At 36.6% G+C, this 19,520-nt stretch overlaps 1 protein-coding gene across 2 annotated transcripts in view; it reads left to right on the top strand.

Annotated features, from left to right (window-relative positions):
- The window catches only part of HMGCLL1 (3-hydroxymethyl-3-methylglutaryl-CoA lyase like 1), a 155,440-nt gene that overhangs the window by 37,366 nt on the left and 98,554 nt on the right, over positions 1-19,520 (top strand). For both annotated transcript variants that reach the window (XM_037843441.1, XM_037843442.1), the window contains exons 2-3: positions 12,048-12,128; positions 12,364-12,471. In XM_037843441.1, coding sequence (XP_037699369.1) covers positions 12,048-12,128; positions 12,364-12,471 — 189 coding nt within the window. The remainder of the gene's footprint in view (positions 1-12,047; positions 12,129-12,363; positions 12,472-19,520) is intronic.

Raw genomic sequence — 19,520 nt, forward strand, 5'->3', positions numbered from 1 at the left:
ACAAAATCTATTTTAATATTCTCTACTTTGTCTCAGTCCTCATACCTCATTTTGTTCATAGTATGGTAATGCTTTCACATTAAAGCAATAATTATCTGATGACTATTAAACACATATGTATGCATTTATTACTTAAGCCACTTTTAAAACTGGAATCTATTTAACTGGAAAGTGAGCTTACGCAGTGCAGATGTTAAGAGCCCTGACATTTTTTGGGGGTGTGGGGTGTGGGGGGTGGAGGGGGGTGGGAGCAGATTTGAATAAATAATTTTAGATTATCTTGTATTGTCAGTAATTCTAATACATTTCAATCTTCCATATGTAGCAGATGCCTCTTATATAATATTCTTATTTTTTGTAACTACTCTTGATTTATCCAACTATTCATTAAATTTATATATTTCCAGAAGGAGATACTGTATATCTACACAAACACTCAGCAATTATTTTCCATTGAGTGCCAAGATCAAATATTAGTATACACACCTATATAGGAGTGTTCACATTTTTAGGGCTTGTTTTTAATTTCTGTCAAAACTTTCATTGAACACAGTTGAGAACAATGTTTTGCACATATTTCACTTTTCCTTATGGGTGTCCAATAGTTGCTAAAAAGTAAGCAGATTCCGTCCTTTAACTTTTGGTTTAGTAAAGTAAGACATATTGGTCATGGAATTTTATATGACTTAATAGTGCATCATAAACTTTATTTTTACTTCGTTAGAAATAAATTCTTAATAAACTTCTAGATACTACCTTTGAATTAACTTTTGAATATGGATATTCTGAAAGGAGGGGTTCAAATACCAGCTTTGTTGATTTAGTCCTTCTCCCTAAAGAGGTACTCAATGAGAGATACTTCTTTAGCTTGCTCCAGAGGACCAAGGTGCCTGTGAGTATCTTCTTACATCAGTGATAATGTTTTATGTGTTTCTGACAATATTTGGTTAAAAAATAAGTTAATATCTAAGAAACAACAAATAGCAGAATATGGAGTTAAACATTACTGTGAAAGCCACCATTATGTATTTCAGATGAGATGATAAAAATCGATTCTTTTGGAGAATTTGACATCTAATGCTCCCTAAGGAAGTCCAATTCAATTTCAAAAGAAAAATCACACAATTTCCTGTTTCAGACTTCTCATCTGTGTAGTGGGAACATTTGATGTGGCCATAATAACAGTTCTCCTTGGGAATATTGGCTATGAAACTCCATAAAGACTTTATTTACACATAAAATTATTCTTCAAGAAATGAAGTGAGTGGAACATATAAAAATCTGTCTAGAAATTTCTACTGTAGAAGGTGTCAGTTTACTAGGGGAAAAAATGTCATACTTGTAGGTGAATACAGTGGGGAAGGGAGCAAGGAATCCTGTCTATTACCATCAAGAGAGTTGCTTTTATAAATAGAAGTCATCCATTATTACAGATGTAATACACACACACACACATATCATAAAGATTTCAGAGAAATCCCAAGAAAATCCGCCTTCCAATTAATTTTATATAACACTGAAAAATGTGAGAAAGCAGACTTTTATGTTCTGCATTGAAGAATGGTTCATTGTGTTTATTCAACCAAAACTCAATAGTTGGTGATGTATTTAATCTCATCGTAAAGGGGACTGAATGGGATCTGGGAACTTAGATGGGTAACCTTAGGAAGCCTTTTAATTTCTCTTTCAGTACTGCATGATTCACAGGGTAGCTTCATAGATGAAATGTGGTTAGAAAAGTGCTTTGGAATAATAAAGCAACATATAAAGGCAAGATAGTATTGCTTTTGTTGTTGCTTTATGAAAGTGAACCATGTGAAATCTGATGCCAAATGTGGGCATACACTCAGCCATGCAACATAATGTTTTGAAATCCTTGCTGTATATAATGTGCCTTTTGTTTTTCACTAGTATCATATACTACACATTTAACAGGATACGCTGAGCCTCAGTAATGCAGGGCTTTTGTTGCTATAAAAATAAGTTCAGACTATAGGCCTTTTTAAGAACTGTGTTGATAACTTCTGCAGACTACTTTTTTGAACTCAGTTCCTTGGAACTCAAAAATCATTTCATCAACTTTCATATATTAGTCATGTAAGAAAAGTAACTTCTTCCCCTTCCCTCCCCAAAGGTAACAATACAAATCCCTGTACCTCTAAAATATAAACTTGTTATGGTTTGGTTTTTTTTTATTATTATTATTTTGGTTACCCAGTACTAAAATAATATTGGCTAACATGTTAGCTAAATGACAGGTCCATCTTACCTTTTTCATGTATGAGTCAAGCCCATGTCTGTTGCTGTGGATGCAAAGTCCAGGGTTTCCAAAATTTAAAATAGATGATACCATTTATGATGATCTTACTGCCAAGTTTAGAGATTTGTGTGGGCTAAATACATTGTAAGTTTGGTTGAGATGTGAAGAGCTGATAAGCTGCCCTAAATTGAATATAAGTGTACCTGGCTTACTGGTGCAGAATTGATCTCTCCCTTTGTGTACCCTGATCCCTAGTATTAAGCATTGAAGGAGAGCCTGAACACAAGACCAATTTATACTACATTCTTCAGCAATCAAAAACAAAAAACAAAACCCAAAACACCAACAAACCCGGGGGGAGGGGGGAGAATCTGCTTAACACAACAAAATATCCAAATGTCTAAACTTCAATAAACGCACGCGCACACACACACACACACACACACACACAACAAACAAAAAAACAGAGATGATCCATTTAAAGGAACAGAATAAAATGACAGAAACTATCCCTGAGGAATCTCAGACATGGCAATTACTGAACCAAAGACTTTTTAAGTCAACTCTTCTAAATAAGTTCAATGAACTAAAGGAAAACACAGACAACAAACTAAAGGAAATCAGCAAAGCAAAATATGAAGAAAAAGAGGAATTCATTAAAGAGATGGAAAATTCTAAAAGGAACCAAACAGAAATTCTGGAACTGAGAAGTACAGTGATGGAAATAAAAATTCCTTAAAGGGTTCAAAAGCAGATTTGAATAGGCAGAAGAAAAATCAGTGAACCTGAAGACAGGACAATTGAAGTTACTGCTTGGGGAGCAGGAAAAAAAAAGAATGGATAAAATGAATAGGACCCAAGAGACCCGAGGGCTACCATGAAGCATACCAACATATGCATTAAAAGAGTCCGGGGGGAGAAGACAAAGGAAAATGGGCAGAACGAAAAATAGTGGCTATAAACTTCCTAACTTTGATGAGAGACATGAATATATGCAACCAAAAAGCTCAAAGAACTCCAGGTAGGGTGAACTGAAAGGTAATCCCATGTAGACACATTGCAGCCAAACTGTCAAAGGCCAAAGACAAAGGGAGAATTCTTAAAGCAGCAAGAGAGACCTGACTTGCCATGTACAAGGTGTACTCAATAAGATTAAGTGCTGATTTCTTATCAGAAACCCTGGAGGCCAGAAAGGAGTGAGATGACATACAAAGTGCTGAAATAAAAAGAAAAAAAAGTGAACCAAGAATTCTATGTCCAGCAAAATTGTCCTGGAATTGCAAGGGAAATTAAGACATTCCTAGATAAACAAAGCTGAGGAAGTTCATTAGCACATCTGACATATAAGAAATGCAAAAGGAAGTCCTCCAGGATGAAAGGAAAGGACAGTAGAAAGTAATTTGAGACCGTGTGAAGAAATAAATATCCACACTAAAGGTAAACGCAAATTCAAGTACTATTGTGTTCTTGGTTTGTAACTCTATTTTTTATTTCTTATGTGATATAAGATAGAAGTGCATAAAAATAGTCATAAGTCTATGTTATTGAGCACACAAAGTTTAAAGCTGTAATGTATGACAAGAACATAAAGAGGGGAAAGATGGTGTGATAGGTTGAATTATGTACCCTGAAGAAAAACAAAAACAAAAACATGGTCTTAATCTTAATTCATTGCTGTGGGTGTGAACCCATTGTAAATTGAACATTTTGAAGATGTCATTTTTAGTTAAGGTGTGGCCCAACTGTATGAAATTGAGCTTTAATCCTATTACTGGAGATTTTATGAAGAGAAAGCCATGTTGAGGAGCAAGAAGCTGGAAGTCAACAGAACCTGAAAGAGAAAGGAAAGACATTGCCTTGTGACAGGAAAGCCAAGGACCCAAGGATTGCCAGAAGCCAACTCCAGAATGACATGGTCATTGGGGAGGAATTATCACCTCACTGCTGTTTCAGTTTTGGACTTCTCCTAGCCACAAAACTATGCGCCAACAAATTCATGTTGTTTAAGCCAAAGTGTTTTGTGGTGTTTGTGATTGAAGCTGGGAAACTAAGACAGATGAATAGAGGAGTAGAGATTGTGTGTGCTATTAAAGTTAAGTTGGTATCAATTCAAACTAGATCATTATACATTTAGGATGTTAAATGTAAACCACATGGTATACAAGAAAATATCTGTAATGCATACAGAAAAGTAAATGAGAAGGTAATCAAAATGTGTCAGTATAAAAGATAAGCTAAGCACAAAAGAAGTCACCAGTTGAGGAAATAAGGGACAAAAAAGGTATAGGACTTACAACAAACTAATGGCAAAATGATAATTTTATCAATAATAATCAGTAGTTACTTTCAATTTAAATGGAATAAACTTTCTAATCAGAAAGCAGAGATTGGCAGAATGGATTAAAAAAGCATGATCTAACTGTGTGCTGCTTATGGAGACTCACCTTAGACCCAAAACAGAAATGGGTTGGAAGTGAAAAGATGGGAAAAAATATTCCAGGCTAATACTAACAAAAAGAGAGCTGGAGTGGCTATATAAATATTGGAAAAAATAGACTTTAAGTCAAAACTGTTATGAGGGACAAAGAAGGACATTATATATTGACAAAAGGGCCAATCCATCAAGAAAATATAAAAATTATAAACACATATACACCTATTTTCAGAGCCCCAAAATAAATGAAGCAAACATGGACAAAATTGAAGAGAGAAACAGACAATTTGACAATAATAGTTGGAGACTTCAGTACAGCACTTTCACTTCAATACAGTCTTCAATGGATAGACCACCTAGGCAGAAGATCAATAAGGAAACAGAGAACTTGTACAATGCTATAAACCATATCTATATCTACTTCTATATCTATATCTATATATATCTCCATCTAATAACAGAAAAATAGATATTCTTCTCAAGTGAAAGTGAAAACAGAAGTAAGATCAGAAAAAAAGTGGAGACATTACTACTGACCTTACAGAAATTCAAAATGTTAAAAGAGGATACTATGAACGGTAGTACAACAAATCAGATAATCTAGATGAAATGGACAAATTCCTACAAAAACTCAAATTACCTAAACTGACTCAAGAAAAAAATAGAAGATCTCAATATACCCATAACACATAAAACAATTGAATCAGTAATAAAAGATCTTCCAACAAAGAAAAGTTCAGGACTAGATGGCTTTGTGGGGAATTCTACCAAACATTCAAAGAAGATTTAATACCAGTGCTTCTCAAGCTCTTCCAAAAAGTTGAAGAGGAGGGAAGATTTTTCTGAGTCACTCTGTGATGCCAATATTACCCTGATACCAAAGGAGGAATAAAGACTTTGCAGGAAAATAATATTACAGACTAATTTACCTTATGAATATAGACGCCAAAATACTCAACAAAATCAAATCCAACAGCATACTAGACTATACACCATGACCAAGTGGGATTTATCCCAGGAGCAAAGGTGGTTCAACATAAAAAAAAAAAAAAAATCAATATAATACATTAATAGAATGAAGGAAAAATATACACATGATCATTTTAATTGATACAGAAAAGCTGTTTGGCAAAATCTGACACCCTTTATCATAAAAAATAAAACAAAAACAAAAAAACACTAAAAAATAGGAATAGAAGGGAATTTCTTCAACATGATAAAGGGCATTTCTGAAAACTATAACTAACATTATACTTAATGGTGAAAAACTGAAAGCTTTCCCACTAACATCAGGTACAAGAAAAAGGTGTCTGCTTTCACCACTGCAGTCAATATTGTATTGGATATTCTATCCAGCAAAATTGGACCAAAAAAAAAAAAAAAAAAAAGGAAAGAAAGGCATACAGATTGGAAAGCAAGAAGGAATACTATCTCTATTCACAGATGAAATGATCCTTTAAATAGAAAATCCCAAAGAATTCATATGAAAACTATTAGAACTAGTAAATGAATTCATCAAAGTTGCAGGGTACAAGGTTAACAATAAAAATCAGTAATAAATAATCTGAAATGGAAAGTAAGAAAACAGTTCCATTTACAATAGCATCTAAAAGAATAAAATATCTAGGAATACATTTGCACACTGAAAACTACAAAACTGCTGAAACTAATTAAAGAAGACCTAAACAAATGGCAAGAAATCCCATGTTCATGAATTAGAAGACTGTTAAGATGTCAGGATACCCAAGGTGATCTACAAACTCCATGCAATCACTGTGAAAATTCTAGCAGCTGTTTTTTTTTTGGATAAATGGAAAAATGGATAAATCCTCAAATTCATATGGAATCACAAGAGGCCCCAAATAGTCAAATGAATCTTGAAAAAGGAACAATGTTAGAGGTTGTTCTGGTTTGCTAATGCTACTGGAATGCAAAACACCAGAAATGGATTAGCTTTTACAAAAGGGGGTTTATTTGGTTACACAGTTACAGTCTTATGGCCATAAAGTGTCCAAGGTAACACATCAGTAATCAGGTACCTTCACTGGAGGATGGCCAATGGCGTCCGGAAAACCTCTGTTAGCTGGGAAGGCACGTGGCTGGCGTCTGCTCCAAAGTTCTGGTTTCAAAATGGCTTTCTCCCAGGACATTCCTCTCTAGCAAGCTTGCTCCTCTTCAAAACGTCACTCACAGCTGCACTCCGTTTAGTCTCTTTGAGTCAGCATGTTTTATATGGCTCCACTGATCAAGGCCCACCCTGAATGGGTGGGGTCACACCTCCATGGGAGTATCCCACCAAAGTCACCACCCACAGCTGGGTGGGGCACATTCCAAGCAAATCTAACCAGCACCAAAACCTCTGTCCAAGACCACAAAGATAATGGCATTTGGGGGACACAATACATTCAAACCAGCACATATGAAATATGTAGAATGAATAAATTCAAAGAGACAGGAAGTAGATTAGAGGTTACCAGGTGCCAAAGGGTAGGGGCAGGGAAGGAAAATGGGGAGGTATTGCTTAAAGGGTACAGAGTTTCTGTTTGGGGTCATAAAAATTTTTGGTAATGCATGGTAGAGAGGGTAGCACATTGTGAATGTAACTAATACCACTGAACCATACCCTTAAAAAATGGTTAAAATGAGAAATTTTGTTCTGGTTATGGTACCACACACACAAAAAGACACCATTTTTCAAGGCTGTGAACTATGGCAACAAATCCCAGCTGCTGATTGAACAATCTGGGGCCCACACTCTGACGAGTTCCTTGGGAATGAAGCTGCTGATTAAGTCTCCACTACTGTCCTTGCTACCTGTATTCATCATCTTACCAAATATGGCAACACACCCACAATCATAGACTAGACACAAAGTAAATGCCAACACTGCATGGGATTTTTTTTTTTTTTGTCTGGATCTAGTACCATTTGGGTAAGAGGTGGCTGAAATCAATACTGCAGCTTGGTCTCATCCTGCTGCTTGAAGTTCTGTTGAGAGTGGTCTTAATTAAATATTTTATGAGATAAATTGAACAGATTAGGTCCTAGCCTCTATTTGTCAGATTAATTCAGAAAGGTCAACAGAGTGGCTTATTCATGGGAAAATCTGACAGAAGTAAAGGTGGCATAAAAATGAAGGGTGGATATAATTGGGAAATCATTCTCTATGGGTCTCTTGAATCTCTTCATGTTTTGCAAGGAGAGGCACTAATTGCATTTGCTCCAGACTATGTTTTCAAGGAATTTTTTTATAGGGAACTGATTTGAATGATAGAATTAGTGGCTTTTTCAGGAACAAAGGGCAAGTTTGCTTATAACCCTGGAAGATATAGTGTCTTTCTCCAAAGCAAAGGGCAGATGAGCTTACTATGAAATGTAATAAACATAATATTGAACTCAGAACAAAGTGCAGACATGTTTACTTCCCATTATAAAAGGTTCAGCTTCTCTAAGCTTGGGGTTCCTCTCCTGCAATGGAACCCACAGTGAATGCACATGTCTGACCCAGAATTTTTTTTGCCTTTCACCAGTATCCATGACAAATTTATTTGTTAGTGTACAAGTAGGGTAAAATTTCAGACCCTTCACCATTCTACACAACTAGTAGCTAAGATAAATGTCTAAGGTCCTATAAGTGTTGACATTTATTTCTTAACCATGTAAAGTACAAAATGATACCTTCTTATTGGGAGGGGTCCCTTACTCATGCAGTGATTCAGAGATGTATAATCCTTCCAGTTTTTCTCACTGTTATGTTTATCATTCAGCTTCCAAGTTTGCCATATTCATCTGCATCAAGCAAACTGAAGGGAAAAGAGCATAGAGGAGTGTGAATGGGATATTTTCCTTGGCCAAACCTAAAAGTTTTGCATATCATTCCCCTTCATGTTCCATTGGCTGGGATTTCTTAAAATCTTCATTAGCTCTATGTCCATGAAGAAGAGGAAATGGGTTTGGCGAATAATTTTTCCCACAGATGGGAAGGTATTTCCAAGCAACAGAAATGTCATGTGTACAGACATTAAAGTGAGGATAACATGATTTTAACCTGGCTAAAAGCATAGGATGCATGAACTATCATGGTGATAGAGATGAGAGGCCAGACATGAGACATCTTTTACCTTAGGCTTATGGTTCTCTCTGAAGGCGACAGGTAGATGTTGAAGGATTTTGATCATAGAAAGACAAGGTTAGGGAAGAGTACTTAAGCTATTGCAATAAAACAGGTGAGAAAAGAATGACAATTTGAACCAAGCCAGTGATAGAAGGGATTCACTAAAAAAATCAATAAGTTAATATTGAGAACAGTCTACATATCATGCATTGTGCTAGGTATTGGATATATACTGAAATAGAACTAGTTGTAAGTGGACCAATTAGATCTGTTTGTATACCAAAGGTGTATGAAAGAAATAAAAGACAATGAGAGAGAAAGTAAGGAATAGCATGTGTGGGAAGTATTCTGGTTTGCTACTACTGCCCTTTTGCAAAACACCAGAGACAGATTGGCTTTTATACAAGGGGGTTTATTTGGTTACGCAGTTTCAGTCTTAAGGCCATAAAGTGTCCAAAGTAATGCATCGATAATCAGGTAACTTCACTGGAGAATGGCCAATGGCATCTGGAAAACCTCTGTTAGTTGGGAAGGCATGTGGCTGGCATCTTGCTTGCTCCCAGGTTGCATTTCAAAATGGCTTTCTCCAAAATGTCTGCATCACCTTCCAACGGCTGTCTCATGTCTGTCTCAGCTCCAGTTCCTCTCTCAGCTTCTGTGCATTCTTCCAAGTGTCCCTCTTGGCTGTAGCAAGCTCACTCCTTCTGTCTGAGCTTATATAGTGCTCTAGTAAACTAATCAAGGCCCAGGCTGAATGGGTGGGGCCACACCTCCATGGAAATTATCCAGTCAGAGTTATTACCCTCAGTTGGGTGGGGCGCATTTCCATGGAAACAACCTAATCTAAACATTCCAACTTAATAAATATGTCTGCCCCCACACGATTGTATCAAAGAACACAGCTTTTTCAATATATAGAAACCAGTACAGGGAGTATCTGAGAAGAAGCATATTCTGGTGGGGAGATAAGGAGCTCAATTTTGAATCATCAGATTTTATGTGCTTGTGGCATTTAGGTGGATTCTCCCACTAGGCGTTGTTTATGTATGTATTTCTAAACTCCACAGAAAAGATAATACAGAGATAGTAATGCCCATGAAGAGACTGAAGACCACCAAGAAAGTCATCTCACAACACACACTTTCAACAAGTTTGTGTTGATTGATTTTATTTTTGTGCTATTTTTATTTATTTATGTATTTATTTCTGTGCTGTTAAAAAGATGAGACGTTACTCTTTGAACTTATTGAACACATTCTAATTTTATGCTGCTTTCTCAGATATTCAGGTAGAAAGAATACTTAACTAATGTCCAGAAAGACAAAATAGAAACATCAGATTCAAAAAGAAATCTGAAGTAATTTAAATTGAGCACATATTATGGTTTGACTGAATTGGCCATGATTGTTGGTGTTCTGTGCTTTAATTCTTCAGATGGCTGGTTAATTGTGCTAGCTACAATAAACTGATGTCAAGGAAGCTTCCAAGGTCTTTAACTGCAGTCAGCATTTTTTTTTTTTTAATCACCTTAAAAACACTATGCTTCTTTGTTTCTTTCTTTTTTTTCTTTTTCTTGGTAAACACTGCTTTACAGAAGTACTCTCATCCATGTACGCTCCAAGTTAATTGCTGTTGAAAATGCAGTTTCAGGAAACAATCAGCAAAAATAAGACCAGATTGACCTAAGATTTTCTAGTTATTTTTCATTTTGTTCTGTTTTCTGAGATTTTCTTTTCTACATTCTTAGGACTGGAGATAATAAGAAAAAGGAGTGAGCTTCCCTAATTTACTCCACCTTCCACAAGTGCCATCCATGTCCTTTACTGCCTGGTTGACCTTATGGCCACTTTGTAAATGAGGCATTATTCCATGATTGCCATGCAAAACTGAGCCTTAAGCTAAGGAACCCCAAATTCACCCCAAATTAATACTGCGTACCTCACTACCTGCTCAAAAGACGCAGAACTGAGAATTCTTTTCCTTCTTATTTAATTTTTGGTTATTTGAATTGCCTGATTTAATCAAAATTGTGGAAGGTGGCCTGTAAACATTGTAACAGGGAACATCCGTGCTCTGTTTGCTACATTATAATTACCACCGAGTGCTAATAAAGCCAAATTACAACTTTGAACCCTAAAGGAGCCCGTGAGCGTTTTTCTGTGCCATCGACATGAACTGAGTCCTGAATCCAAAACAACCACTTTATTAGTGTATGCCAGCAATTGTTATGGGGACACAGTGAGGTAATGTGAATTGGTCAACTCAAATTCATTACCCTGGAAAAACAAAACAAAAAACCCTTGAAGTACAGGTCTTACTTATTCAGGTCAATTCCTTCAGCTGAATTCCTTCAATTCATTCTTCATTTGAAGAATCTGATGAATGGGTCACCTGCACTTAATTCATCTCTGTAGGTACCAGGAGACTATGTTGGGACAAGTCTGGAAAGATGCAGCATACTTTGGAGTTTAACTGCAAAATGCAGTTTAGAAAGGCTGTTTCTTTTTCCCATGTTTTAAACTACTGTCCTTCCAAACTGGTGTGTTCACAGAACCCAGGTTACACACAGGGGTTCCAGGATCCATACCCTCTGCCACCTTATATTTGGGCAGAAGGTAGAATGGAGTGTTACGATGGGGAAGGGCAAGGCTGTTCTCAGTGGGGTGTTGAGGGTTAGGGCCTTCCATGGGGTCTGGGAAACCACATTTAGGTAGGAGCTATGCTGTGTGGCGCAGAGAAGAAATGAACAGCACGTTTTCTTCTCTAGCCTCAACTTTCAGGGCACATGCTAGAAAACCAAACCATACTCCTCTAGTTCAGGATATATAGGGTGGCATCTTGTGTGACTGTGCTTGCTAGAAGTCTGTTAATATAAAGGGTGATTTTTTTAAAGAACTGTAACAGCAAATAGTTTATCATCGCATACAAAATTACCCAACAAATTTGGTCTTTAGATACTGGGTAAATCGTCTATTCCACAGTTATATTTTAGAAATTCATCTTCTGACTTTTAATCACAACTAGAATGGATGTCACTGAGTTATAAGCAAAAAAATGATTTCATGTTGTTAATAATGGAAACTTGAGATTTGGATGATTTCATTTTATTGATTTCCTACTGTTTTAACTTTCTAAAATGCAAACCTTATTTAACAACGTTTAATGATTGAGCTCTTCAGATGTGCAAGTGTGGCAATCTAAAAGTTATTTTTTTCTTTTCCTTGTATTTTGTCTTTTAGGAATCATCCCACTTATCTGGATTTCCTGATTATGTTAAAATAGTAGAAGTTGGACCTCGGGATGGATTGCAGAATGAAAAGGTAGTTTGATATTAGTTTTACACAGTTTATTTCCAATAATAAATCTAAATATTAATATTTTCTAAGCTTCTAAGGACATGGATTTCATGTTACATAATAACATTTGTTCTCCATTGTTATTTTAATTTATAAAACATCAAATAGAATTTGCTCTTAGTTAGGAAGTAATTTTTTGTTTGTGCTTTAATAGAACCTATGCAATTTACTTATAAAATGACTTTCTAAATTTTCATAGGCTATAGTTCCTACAGATATAAAAATTGAATTTGTCAATCGACTTTCCCAAACTGGCTTGTCTGTAATAGAAGTGACCAGCTTTGTGTCCTCCAGATGGGTACCACAGGTATGTAAATCCATAATTTCATAATTAGATCCTTAATTCAACTTTGCCAAGAATTATTTAGTAAATTGTGTGATAGGCATCATGATACCAAACATTATTTACCATGTTTGTTTTCTTACAAAATATTAGCCCATGCACTGAGATATGATTTTTAAAAAAGCCCTTTGATGAAATATTTTCAATAAATTGAGTCTTAAAGCGTTATTTGGAATCCCATACTAAACATATGTGAATTTATGGTCCACTATACTGAGTAGAGGATAAGGCTCTAAAACAGCAATTTAGGGGCCTGTCCTCCATTTACCATTTTACCAACTTTTTGAATGATCCAAACATCTCCAGGTATTTTGGCCTTTCTGTCTGTTGTAGGGAAGAGATGGTGAATGGTCTGATAGATACTTTCTCCATAGAAAGCCATATTAAAGAGTGAGAAATGTGGATATATAATCTCTTTACTTGGCTTCTTTTTGCACTTGTATTTGCTAGAGTGTAATATATATTCATCAAAACAAGGAAAGAGAGTCATCTAGAATCTTCCCTGAATGATGATAGAGACTCCCCAACATTAGGCAGCGTTGCCAGGCAGGTGACAGGACCCATTACTTCTGAGTTTTGGCTCTGGCCTTTGAAATATGATTAGTAGTTAGTAACCAATAAATCCCTCTCCCTTCTCAATCCAATGCCTGTTCTCAGTCTTGGGTCCCTCAATCTCTCCCCACCACTTAACGGCACTTTATTACTTTCTCACCCTATTCCCTTGGTTTCCATTATGCTCTACTCTCTCAGTTCTGTTCCTTCCCTAACTGCTCCTTTTCTGTCATCTTTGACATTTCTATCTTTTCACTACCACTAAGTTTAAGGCTCCCTTAAGGTTCGGCCTGCAGTACTTTTCTCTGCCTACGTGCTCTTCTTTGGCAATCCTTCCAACATCAACAGTCACTTCTATGAAGAAGACAGCTCTGTATTTCTAGTCCTTCTCTCTCTGATAAGCCGCAGCTGAAGGTGTCATCAGTACCTTAAACTCAGTGGGTCCAAAACCAATCTCATTATTGTCCTCCTACTTTATGCTAAAAGATCAACTGTTCTTTTAATGGACTTTGAATCCCCAAAGGATTGTCTTCTGCATGCAGTCAGTTACTGACCCATAAAATTTCTTCCTTCTCAACATACCCTATACTTGTGACTTTTTTTTCAATTCCCATTGAAATAATCCAGACCCAAATCATCTAAGTTATTGTGGTAGTCCTTAAATGACATTCCTAAACACAGTTTCTCCTTCCCTATACAGTTTGCTCATTGCTTCTAAAATAATCATACAGAAATATAAGCTTTCTCAAACTCACATTCCACGTTTTTTGAGGTTCCCTTTTCCCCATTGAAAAAATTGGTACTCTTTGACTTGACATTCAAGTTCCTCTACCCCTGGCTACTTCTCTCCTTTCCAGCCTGACCTCTATTACCTTACTTCATTTTGCTGATGCTCCAGTTAAATCACACTGTTTCTTGTTCCCTGTTTACAAGTCCTACCTCTTCCATAGCACTTAATCTACACTTACTTATGTGTATCTCAATTTCTGCCTTGCTCTGAAGTTATAACAAGGTGATGTAACAGGCTTAAAACATTAGAGCCTTTTTAATTGCAAGATATTGGAAGCAGCAGCAGAAAGAGTGGGACTAATAGTAGCAGTAATATATCACTTTTCACAGAGTAGGAGTTCAATATTTGGCTCCTTTCATTTACCCTCAAAACACACTATAATTTTCCTTCATCCCATTTGTCACTACTTATAATTATATATATTTTTCATACATATTTTCTGATTATCTACTTCCTAGACTGTAAGTTTTATGGCGGTAGGGACCATGTCTATCTTGTTCATCTTTGTTTCCCCAGTGCTTGGTGCATAGTAAGTAGGTGCTATATAAAAATCTGTGCAATGTATAATGAGTCAGTAAGCCTGAAAGAACAATGCATACTGGTCTTCATTCACTTGTATGGACTAGTGACTCTTACTTTGATTCACATATTTAGTCCTGTGTAATGAAGGCCACACATATTTTCTTTAGGAAGGCATGAACAATTGATAAGACTAGACATATTTCCTTGAGATTGTCATTTTGAAAAATGGTAGCTATTACTATTTTCATAGCTGTCATTAATTTTAAAGGAGTATGAGACCCATTTAGTCCTTCACGTCTTCCTGAAGTTACCCCCAGGGGAAACAGGAAATTGATTGATTGATTATTCCTCAGACTCATCTAAGGATATACCCAGTGACATTTAGAAGGTCAAGTCTTATATCCTTTCCAGACCATGCTTATTCTTGCACAACTACCTAAGAGAAATGATGGACATAATAGGCATGATGGAAGCCTGTCTCTGGGCAGTAATAGGACAATGCCCCTGGCCTCAGGTTAAGTGGAGACATGATGGAACCATATGATGATGTGATTTATTCTGGGCTTGGTCCTGAACTGAATTCTAGGCTCCAACTGTTATCGAATGAATGACTGAATTATTCCAAAGGCCTCTTGAAGACAGCTGTGGTGAGGTGGAAGTGCCTCTATAACTGTGTTTCCTGTCCATATTCCACCTTTGGCTCGAACAACTGACTAACCTCTCAGAATCCTGGGAGTTCCCAGTAGTGATGCCAGCAGCACAGGGGATTGGGAAAAAAGGCATGTGAATTGGTCCCTGGCATGAACCTCTAGAGTCCCAAGCACCTGCTCAGGACCACGCTTAATACTGTGAATGAAGTAAATGCCTGGCTGACAGACAGACAGACTGACTGTTCTTGGGCTCCACAGAAGTTAACTTTCTTCTCTTTGATAAACAGCCTTTTTCCTAAAGGTTAAATTATATTTTTAGTTTAATTGTTGGATCAGGCCCAATCTGAATAATTAAAGATACTTTGTCCTTCAAATACTAAGGATTATGTTGTATATTTCAGCTTTAATGTTAATGTTAGCCTGTGCATTCCAAACAAAAAAGTGGTTTCAGTAAATCACGTATCTATAAAACAGCAGTGTGCCTGAATCAAAGACAGTGTGACATTCATCATCTGAAGTCATACTAGTCAATTACTGTGTAATGTATTAATTGTTTTTCAAAGGCCGATATGGAGACTATACTATTTTTACAGTCTGAGTTTTCATAACTGTCTTTGTGTCTTAGACTTCACCAAGCTTGCCTGACAAGGGCCTTTTCATTGGGTAGTCGGAGGTTATCGCATCATGTTATTCCGCTGATTTCATCATTTTTATGCTAACACAAAAGGCCTTCAGCCAACAGAACTAGTTCATAATGTTAATTTATCTTTTGAAATTGTGTGTCATTCTCTCTCAGGTTAGAAGGAAATTTTATGACATCTGACTTGTCAATTTTAAAATAATGTCTGAGTTTTGTGACAGTGATTTTAGCACAACAGCTTATACTAAAGATGAAGTGTATTTCTCTGAATAGGTACTCATTTATTTGCATCTCCTTATTATATTTTCTTTCTTCATGCACAGGTCATGGGAATAGTCTTGTAGTTTATGTTTAGATTGCTGCTTTTTCACTTATTTCTTTTTTTAGCATTTTAAAGCTTTTTTTTTACAGTTTCCCTCCTACTGTTTTATTTGGCAGAGGCTTCCTAACTAAAACAGTGAAAAGTTCCACGGTAGCAGGGTGCCATATAAAACAGGATCCTACACCTATAATCTAAATGGCTAGAGATGATAAAATACCTGCCACTTAAAAAATATATGCTCTTTAAAATTTATCTGGAAAAAGATTTCCTTAGAGTGACATGTAATGTAAGAACCTTTGAAATGACTCCAAATAACCTCTCACTTAGATGGAATGAGTAACAAAAACAGCAGAAAGAAAACATGTTTATAAAAATAGGTTTATTGCAGCTTTGGAATGCAGTTGCTAGTAGTAAGCTATTTAAATTTTTATAAATAGGTTAAAATGTTTTTTCAAAAGCAAACTAGAGTTTTACATTCATCTTTAAGTTAGCTATTTGTTTTAAACATTTTCATGAACATGAGAGGTTAGTGAATACCATTTATTTAAAAATAAGTCTATATTAACCATGCATAGCACTGTATCTGTATATCATGTGCAAAGTCCCAATTATAAATATTGACCCTCTGTTTAATTTTCAACATTTGTAATGGGTGACTCACAAACCTTGACGTATCAGCCAGGGCTGGGAATAGATTTTTTTTTACAAAAGTGGAAGGAAATGTACATAAGAGACCGTAGCAATTGTTTAAAGTCAATTTAACACTTAAAATATAGCCTAGACACAATTTTAGCAAGGAAGAAGGCACAGAGTTTTTCCTACCCTCCTTTGAGCATGTGAAACAATTAGCTCTTCAACAGTAATGAAAACACATTTACAGAATTGAGGTTGAAGATTTAAATTTATGTTGATAAAATACAGGAGGCTGTGGCCTCTGATACTGAGCATTGTCCTGGCTTCTCTTCCAGGCTCTGCCTGTTTTGAGGGATGGGAGTGTGGGGAGTGGTAAGGAAGGGAGTAATTTGGTGGTGATGTTAGTGTGTGTGTGTGTGTGTGTGTGAGAGAGAGAGAGAGAGAGAGAGAGAGAGAGAGAGAGAGAGATTAATTAAGAGAACACAATCCCCAAATCGTTTTGCTTATAGGACATAGTTACCTGACAGGGAAACTTCACCCTCCAGACCTTCTGGAAAGTGTTCCAGTGAGTAGCTCATCCATTATACCCCAGATGAATTAGTGTCCTGATGGAATTTATCCAGACAACAACCTCAGTTTCCACTGCATGGTGTTAAAAGAGCCCCTTTACACAGATAGGTGATGGAGGGTGCGTGGACAGGAGAGCAAGATTTAACCCAAACTTCCTCTTAAGAAGCCTGACTTGAAATGCACAATTCTATTGTCAAAACAAAAATCAGAGTTGAGTTTGCAGATTACAGCATTTTATTTGGGACACTGAAAGTTTTGCTGCAGCAAGGAAGCTGGATCACTTTGGCAAATGGAAGCAGCTTTGAGCTTCTAAGGATAGCAAGAGATTTTAATAGACATAAAAAGGAAATTAGTTTCAGTTCTATTTTACGGCAGAGTTTTTTTTTTGTTTTGTTTTGTTTTTTTGTACTGGGTCAAACATAACTAACTTGAAGCTTGATAGGTTGTCTGGAGTTGGCTGCCTTGGTGGGGTTTCAAATTTTAAATGATTTCAAGAGGAATCTCAAGGAGTTCAAAGAGAAAGGGGGGTTGGAGGGCTTTCTTTTTTTTTTTGGCTCTAAGGAGTCCCCAGGGCTTTCTCTGTATAATTTTATCACTGTGTTTAATGCTCAGGGGTCTCCCTCTTAATCCCTGTCCTACTTGGTGTCCTGAGCCTTCCACATACTTATTTCTGCAGTAGATTTGGATTCTGTTTAACTGTCTCAGTCAAGGACTAGCCAATTTAAAGCACCCGGAATATTCTTTGGTGAAGTATCTATATTCTTTTCTTTTCTCCAGAATTGGTAGTCCAGGAGCACACACTGATACAAAGACTTCCTTGTAAAAAGGCTTATAATAAGAGGTTTAAGGATATATTTTCTTTAACAACAGCTTCTTTAAAGATACTAAGCTTATTTTATTCTTCAACTTATTGGAGCATGTTGAATTTCTTACGTGTCAAATAATATCTGTTTTTTCAATATTTGGTCCCAGATTAAAGTTCTGCAGTAAATAACTTCAGGTGGTTACTGAAAGTTAAATGGGGTATAATTTTGCTATGAGAGGTATAACCATGTTGATAAAATATGTTAGCTCAGTCAGAAAACAGAAAACAAGCATGCAGTGTTTCCCACCCGATTTTGTTCCCAGCATTTAATGCGCATGGACCACAGCCTCCTCAGATTGCTTCAGTAGGGTCAGTGTTTTTTCATTGACTGTGTAGCTTGCAGGAGATATTCTAGCTGTATACTTGTGTGAATGTGTGTATACCTTCGTATTTAAATATGTGGAGTTGCCACATATCCCTGAAACCTAGTCAGATTGACACTGGTGCTTCTAATTATCTGCATAACAAATACTCTCAAAACTTAGTGGTTTAAAACAACATTTGTTTTTCTTATGGTTTTTGTGCATCAGCAATTCAGGAATGGCTCAATTGGGCCCTTCTGACTCAAGATCTCTCAGGCAGTAGCAGTCAAATGGTGACTCGAGCTGGAGCAGCAAGGGGCGAGTGGCTGGAGCAACTGAGAGTTGGCTGAGTACCTCTCCCCCTTCCTGTGGTCTCACCCCATGAGCTAGTTTGAGTTTTCTCACAGCATGGCAGCCTTAGATACTGAACATGATGGCTAAGGGCTACAAAGGTAAGTGTTCTAAGAGAAGGAGCCAGGCAAAAGTGGTTTATCTTATACAGCAAAGCCTTATAAATCTTAGAGCATTACTTTACCTATAGTATGTTAGTCAAGGAAATTACAAACCTTTGTCCAATTACAAGGGGAGGGAGCAGATGCCACTTCTTGATTGGGGGTTGGGTATTCTTGAATATAAAATGGGAGGGGAAATATCATTGGGGTTATTTTTACAATCTGCCACACTCATGATTTTAAAAACAGCTTAATAATTAATCTCATGTACTTTATCATACTAATAAAAAATACAGTTGATAGACAGTTGTGCATATTCTGAATCCACCCCCCCCCAGGTGCCAAAAAATATGTATATTCTGACCCTGCCCTGACTAGCAATATTTACATCATTCCCACCCTTCCCTTTGTAACATTTTTTCTATATCTTAAATGAGATTCACAATGGATATTTGAAGGCAAGGTGGGTTGCCCAGAGGACCTAACAAGAGAAGAGGAGGAGAATGCTGCATCCACAGCCCATGGCACATCATTCTCAGCTTCACGTCTGGTTAAGGTAGTCACAAAGCTGGTGAATCAGTGCAACAGTTAATTTCATGTGTCACCTTGGCTAGGTTATGGTGTTGAATTGTTTGGACAAGCAAGCATTGGCCTGCTTGTTACTCTGAGGGCATTTTGTGGATTTAAATCATTAGGCAGTTGATTACATCCACAA

This window comes from Choloepus didactylus, chromosome 7, assembly GCF_015220235.1.
Source record: "Choloepus didactylus isolate mChoDid1 chromosome 7, mChoDid1.pri, whole genome shotgun sequence".
NCBI classification, from domain to species: domain Eukaryota; kingdom Metazoa; phylum Chordata; class Mammalia; order Pilosa; family Megalonychidae; genus Choloepus; species Choloepus didactylus.